Source organism: Coregonus lavaretus, assembly GCF_964263955.1.
Source record: "Coregonus lavaretus genome assembly, chromosome: 17".
In the NCBI taxonomy this organism is placed as follows: Eukaryota; Metazoa; Chordata; class Actinopteri; order Salmoniformes; family Salmonidae; genus Coregonus; species Coregonus lavaretus.
Window position 1 is genome coordinate 16,116,959 of NC_140004.1, and position 7,440 is coordinate 16,124,398.

The window sequence follows — 7,440 nt, forward strand, 5'->3', positions numbered from 1 at the left end:
CAAACACTGTATAGCCTCAACATGGTTAAAACTATACATTTGATACACTATATATACAAAAGTATGTGGACACCCATTCAAATGAGTGGATTCAGCTATTTCAGCCACACCTGTTGCTGACAGGGGTATAAAATCGAGCACACCGCCATGCAATCTCCATAGACAAACATTGGCAGTATAATGGCCTTACTGAAGAGCTCAGTGACTTTCAAATAGGCACCCTTTGCCTTGATGACAGCTTTTCACACTCTTGGCATTCTCTCAACCAGCTTCACCTGGAATGCTTTTCCAACAGTCTTGAAGGAGTTCCCACATATGCTGAGCACTTGTTGGCTCCTTCACGCTGCCGTCCGACTCATCCCAAACCATCTCAATTGGGATGAGGTTGGGGGATTGTGGAGGCCACTTTCAATGTGACCGTCATAGGATGCCACCTTTCCAACAAGTCAGTTCGTCAAATTTGTGCCCTGCTAGAGCTGCCCCGGTCAACTGTAAGTGCTGTTATTGTGAAGTGGAAACGTCTAGGAGCAACAACGGCTCAGACGCGAAGTGGTAGGCCACACAAGCTCACAGAATGGGACCGCTGAGTGCTGAAGCGCGTAACGTGTAAAAATCGCCTGTGCTCGGTTGAAACACTCACTACCGAGTTCCAAACTGCCTCTGGAATCAACGTCAGCACAATAACTGTTCGTCAGAAGCTTCATGAAATGGGTTTCCATGGCCGAGCAGCCACACACAAGCCTAAGATCACCAGACGCAATGCCAAGCGGCAGCTGGATGTGATGAGGTGTGAATGAAGGAGTCAGGCACAGGAGGTAAAACACCGAAGTCCAGAGTTTATTCCGTTTACATAAATAAAACGCACCCAGCGTCAAAACGAAACTATCACAAGGGAAATATTCCACCTTGGCAATAACCAAGCTCAACCGAGCTACTCGCTCTCACAATGAAACAATCACTCACAAAGACAAGGGGAACAGAGGGAACACTTATACACATACTAATTAGGGGAATGAGCACCAGGTGTGTGTGATTGACAAGACAAGACAAGTGGAGTGATGAGAATGGGATTAGCAGTAGCTAGTAAGCTGGTGAGGACGAACGCCGAAATTTGCCCGAACAAGGAGGGGAGGCAGCCACGGCGGAAGTCGTGACATTGGAGTTGTGTAAAGCTCGCCGCCATTGGACTCTGGAGCAGTGGAAACGCGTTCTCTGGAGTGATGAATCACACTTCACCATCTGGTAGTCCGATGGACAAATCTGGATTTGGTGGAGAACGCTACCTGCCCCAATGCATAGTGCCAACTGTAAAGTTTGGTGGAGGAGGAATAATGGTCTGTGGCTGTTTTTCATGGTTCAAGCTAGGCTCCTTAGTTCCAGTGAAGGAAAATCTTAACACTATAGCACATACAATGACATTCTAGACATTTCTGTGCCTCCAACTTTGTGGCAACAGTTTGGGGAAGGCCATTTCCTGTTTCAGCATGACAATGCCCCTGTGCACAAAGCGAGGTACATACAGAAATGGTGTGTTGAGATCGGTGTGGAAAAACTTGACTGGCATGCACAGAAAGCCCTGACCTCAACCCCATCGAACACCTTTGGGATGAATTGGAACGCCGACTGCGAGTTAGGCCTAATCACCCAACATCCGTGCCCGACCTCACTAATGCTCTTGTGGCTGAATGGAAGTAAGTGCCCGCAGCAATGTTCTAACATCTAGTGGAAAGCCTTCCCAGAAGAGTGGAGGCTGTTATAGCAGCAAAGGGGGGACCAACTCCATATAAATGCCCATGATTTTGGAATGAGATGTTCGACGAGCAGGTGTCCACATACTTTTGGTCATTTAGTGTATCATGGATGGTCAGTCCTTGCATCCATAGCTCTGTCTATGAATTTGAGAGTGGCAACATTTCTCCACCTCCATCCCTTAGTTTTTTAGCAAAACACTGGCGGGGAGTGCTTTGTTATTGTTTCAATTAAGAATTCATCCACCTCTGCGTTCATCCACCTCTGGCCTGCTGGCTCCCCTTCCTCTGCGGAAGCATAGCTCCCGCTCAGCCCAGTCAAAACTGTTCGCTGCTCTGGCACCCCAATGGTGGAACAAGCTCCCTCACGACGCCAGGACAGCGGAGTCACTCACCACCTTCCGGAGACATTTGAAACCCCACCTCTTTAAGGATAAAGTAATCCTTCTACCCCCCCCCCCCCCCCCCCCAAAAAAAAAAAAATTGTAAAGTGGTTATCCCACTGGCTATAGGGTGAACGCACCAATTGGTGAGTCGTTCTGGATAAGAGCGTCTGCTAAATGACGTAAATGTGCCCTTGAGCAAGGCACTTAACCCTAATTGCTCCTGTAAGTCGCTCTGGATAAGAGCGTCTGCTAAATGACTAAAATGTAAATGTAAATGTAATTCTAGCTTTAAGTAGCATAACTTCATTCACTTTGCTTCCTTTTTATGGGCATAAGCGGCAACACTGCAAAAAAGTGTAATGTGTACATGGTTCGGTACTGTGTAGCAGTAGCTCCACCTCAGCTGGTGCACCGTCAGTGGGAGCTGCCAGCACGGGCAGCAGCCGGCAGTGATGACCGCCAGGAGAGGACCATGCAGCTAGAGGCCCAAGAATTGAGTGTCTCCCAGCAGATGGGCAGACAGGGTGAATATCCCCTTGGAGGTTTTGGATGAGCAGGACTTTCAGAGAAAACAAGGAAACTGACCTAGTGTTGGCAGTCGTGTGGGGATGACTGGAGGTTGGCCAGAATCTGCCTGGGGTAGTATCTCCTCCCTTGGCCCAGAGGCCAAGGCCTACTACTCACAATGGGACTGCCTGGCCCTTCACAATGGGGTTGTGTTTCGGGTATGGAAGGAGATGACGCGTGATGGTGTAGGTCTGGCAGTTCCTTGTACCCAGTTCCCTTCGAGCCCATGTCCTTCGAGCTGTTTGTGAGGCAGTGGGGGAGGGTCACTCCCAGAAGACAGAGACCCTCCAACGCCTGAGAGAAGTTCTATTGAGTTTGCTGTCATCACATCTGCACTCAGTGCTGTGTGTTGAAGGTGAAAATCAAGCAGAGGAGAGTGACTGACAACCGTGGTCAAGGCCGGTGTGGTGATACTGCTGTTTTCTTAGGAACTGATGGCTTCTACGGTTGTGGCTGAAGTGACTTTAAGTAGCAGGTTTGGAGAATTAACATAGCAGGTTAGGAGAATTAGGTTAAGGATAGGAAAATAGTTAGCGTTTGGCTTAACTATAATGCTACAACTGTCCTCGAAAGCAACAACTGGATGGACCTGTATTCCATCTAGCCACAACTGTAGAAGCCATCAGTTCCGAGAAGCTATCAGTGTCATAACACCGGTCCTTCCAGCCTGGCCAGGTGGTCTAGATTGATGGCTCATTAGAATATTTGTTTGCAACCATGAGAGTGTCAGCCAGTTTATGGGCAGATAGGTATTTTAAGTATTGGCTAATCACATCATATGTTATAGCAATCTGGTGCCCGACAGCACATGCAATCATTGGTTGATGCAATGATTGGGCCCCGTGTAGCTCAGTTGGTAGAGCATGGCGCTTGCAACGCCAGGGTCGTGGGTTCGATTCCCACAGGGGGCCAGTATGGGAAAAAAAAAAAAAATGTATGCACTAACTGTAAGTCGCTCTGGATAAGAGCGTCTGCTAAATGACTAAAATGTCATGCGTGCAGGTCTGAGCAGGGGAATGCGACCTATGTGTTCTGTTCAGAGGAGGCTGGTGAGGTGAGGACGGCTCATAATAATGAATGGAATGGAGTCAATGGAATGGTATAAACACATGGAAACCAGGTGTTTGAATTGTTTGAGACCCTTCCATTTATTCCGTTCCAGCCATTACTATGAGCCTGTCCTCCCCATTTTAAGGGCCACCAGCCACCACTGGTGTTGTGACAATGAAGACTGATTATGTCCACTGCCAGTTATGGTCAATAAAGAGCTGTAACTTAAACAAACAAAAAACAAACCTTGAAAATACACTTTTATTTATTTTTCTTGTTTTTACTTTTTGCTGACCATTTGTTTGATTTGCCTTTTGATTTGATCTGTCTATTTTTGCTTTGATTGGATGACTTATGTTTTGAAACTGCAGTAAAAGTGCAGTAACTGCAGTGCACTGTGGTATTTTGGACACAGTAATTGCGGAATAACTGCAGTGTATTGCAGTTCAGTTATACTGCACTGTAACTGCAGTTTTACTGCAAAATTACTGCAGTACATTTTGGGGGTTATTTTGGTGGCAGTATTTCCAGCATAGTGTTCTGCAGTTATACTGCACTCTGAATGCAGTCTTTTTTCTTAAGGGTTTATTTAATTGTCTATTATTTATTGAACATTTCGAATGATTGAATGATTGATTATATTTTAAACTTGATTGAAATTTGAATCCTGTAACAACTTGAGAAAAACAAATAAACGTACCTTAAATCCATTGTTATTGAGTTACAATATTTACAACAGTATCTTGCTTGATAGTATGGCTAGATTCCCATTCATTTTTAAGTTCAATGTAAACAGGAAGTTAAGTGTTAAATTAACAATGGCAACTGTAGGGACTACACTGAAACTCAGTTTGAGACAACACCTTTACACGATACCCTGACTGTAGGTGGAACGTGGGCGACAAGATTTATAAAAGTCGGACATGAACTGCAAAATCCATTGAGTAGTACTCCCTCCATGCTGATCATGACACCCGCTGGCAATGAAGAGGTTCGCTGTGAGATCCCGTGTCATCATGCGACGAGTGACATGATCCTTTATTCCCGGGTGAGCGGCAGCGATAAAGGGCGCTCACTGTGCCTCACTCGGTTCGCTGCGTTTGCCTCTATACTTCTGTCGTGTGTGGCACTCCTGCTAAACGCATATCAACATAAAGCAGCAGCAGCAGCAGACAACCAGGTGAGCTTCTTTTTCAACGGCGCACAAGTGTCCATCCATAAAATCAACCTGTTATCTGCAAATAATTAATTTATGGATAGTGTTGTGTGTGATAAGAATCGAAACTGTAGCCTAGAGTAAATGTGTATAATTATTAGAGAGATCAGAAAACGCTTGTCATTCTAATTGTAGAGGGCTGTGATATATCTTGCAGACTATTATACACAGTAAATCTGAATGGATCTTGTGTTTTCATTTGTAGCTCACTTCAGCGGGAAGCGATTCTATAGGTACATTCTGATTATTATTATGGCTGTTATGATTCTTATTATTATTATAATCATCATCATCATCCTCACACTGTCTATTCTATCCCTCCATATAGGCAGTGTTCAGCAGCAGCAAGTTGGAACCAATCCAAGTGCCCATCTGACAGGTACAGTTATGATACTATTCATGATATTATTGCTTGAAAGACCAATCTATAAGACTAAGCTAAAAGGTAATGTCCTCATTGTCTCTCTTCCAGCTCCAGCCTCATTTAGTAATTCAAAAAGGGAATACCTTGAATGGGAGGACAAACTTGGACTTGCTCACCTCAGCGGCTTTGAGTATGATGACGGCAACCTCATCGTGCTTAAAGATGGCATGTACGAGGTTTACCTGCAGATCACCTTCCGAAGGCCTAGTCACTTTGTGTGTAGCAAAGAGGACCCTGTGTTCATCCTCTCCCAGAAGGTGATCCTGTTTGCAATTAACTACCAGAAGAACAGAGAACTCCTAACAGCATCTGACACAGTGGAATGCATGCCCAAATCAAATTGCTGTCAGCCCCCTGACTCAGTGACTCCATACTGGGAAAAATCTACCCGCACATCCGGGGTGTTTAAACTAAAAGCTGGGGACAGGCTTAGAGTGAGTAACGAGGACAGGTACCATGAGTTGATGCTCCTTCGAGAAGACTATACATTTTTTGGGGCACATCTCATTTGAGGTGCAGGGATAATAATGGACTTTAGAGCTGTATATATGTTTGCTTTATGTTTGTGTTTTCTATTGAATATGTCAACTGCTACATAATGAGAGCATAACTTTGTTGAAATGATTGTAACCACTATCACTTATTAGACAAATTAATGTCTGTTCACTATATACTTTATTTATTTCTGGGGAGTTTTGATTTGAGAATGATTTGAGAATGTGGGTGAGAGAGCATTTGAAGTACAACATTGCAGTGTTATTATGCTCTCAAGTGTGGCCATAAATAACTGTTATTCAGTAAAACAGTGACATAGCTATAGGGTTAACCCAATTCTGATATTTTTGACCAATCAGCTCTTTTGCCAATCATTTGGCAAAAGATCAGAATTGGCTGTCTGTGTAAGTGTAGCCTAGGACAAGTACAATCTGGGAAATGTATGCCTAGTCAGCTAGTTGGATTAGTGGGGAAGACACAAGGGTGGTCACATGTGTTTGCAGGACAGAGGTCCCGAGTTCCAGTCTCAGTGTGGGCTGGTGGGGGAGGAAGTAGAGTTAAGCAAGCACAGTGACGTCTGTCACACAGACAAATAGGGAACTTTAGATTAGATTGATGATCTTACACAATCCGGTATGTGGTATACAACTTAATTTATGTTAGCCATAAGTACAGTCGGACCTGGACCGTTGAAGGTCTTTTTTTTGGGGTGACAGTTACTTCGTAGTAAGAGAAGCGGACTAGTTACTAGAGGGTTGCTGGTTGAAACCCCAGGGCTGATGAGGAAAATCTATGAGTTGTGTCCTTGCGCAACACATTTAATCCTAACTGCTCCATGAGTGCCTCGCTACGGCTGACCCTGTGGTGTTCCCAGCCTGTCCTGTGGGGTTGGGTACTGTGTCAGCTACAAATGTCCCTAAAGCTCATATAGTGTTTCTACTGTATAAAAAAAGTAAAAGTGACATTTGAAGTGTGTTTCCAGCAGATAAACAACAGAATGAGCAGCCACTGTGTTTACCACCTCAACGTAACCTTACTTCAGAATGTATGGCATGCATGCTATTGCACCATCGTGTGACAGACAACACCCATTGTTGTAAATGTTGATTAAATGATGCATTGCTTCCTGTTTACACAGGCTGACCAATATACAGTGCCGTCAGAAAGTATTCACACCCCTTGACTTTTTCCACATTTTGTTGTGTGCCTGAATTTAAAGTGGATTACATTGAGATTTTTTGTCACTGGCCTACACACAATACCACATAATGTCGAAGTGGAATTATGTTTTTATGACATTTTTACAAATTAATAAAAAATGAAAAGCTCAAATGTCTTTTGTCAATAAGTATTCAACCCCTTTGTTATGACAAACCTACATAAGTTCAGGAGTAAACAGTTGCATGGACTCACTCTGTGTGCAATAATAGTGTTTAACATGATTTTTATTATGACTACCTCATCTCTGTGCCCCACACATATAATTATCTGTAAGGTCCCTCAGTCGAGCAGTGAATTTCAAACACAGATTCAACCACAAAGACCAGGGAGGTT

General features: G+C 44.2%; 1 protein-coding gene across 1 annotated transcript; it reads left to right on the plus strand.

Annotated features, from left to right (window-relative positions):
• The first annotated feature begins 4,613 nt into the window (after positions 1–4,613).
• Positions 4,614–7,215, plus strand: LOC311144499 (tumor necrosis factor-like). Its single transcript, XM_084180525.1, has 4 exons — positions 4,614–4,931; positions 5,173–5,200; positions 5,296–5,346; positions 5,440–7,215. Exons 1-4 carry the CDS (start codon positions 4,710–4,712, stop codon positions 5,901–5,903), a joined length of 765 nt encoding a protein of 254 aa, XP_084036651.1. The 5' UTR covers positions 4,614–4,709; the 3' UTR covers positions 5,904–7,215.
• Positions 7,216–7,440: the final 225 nt, after the last annotated feature.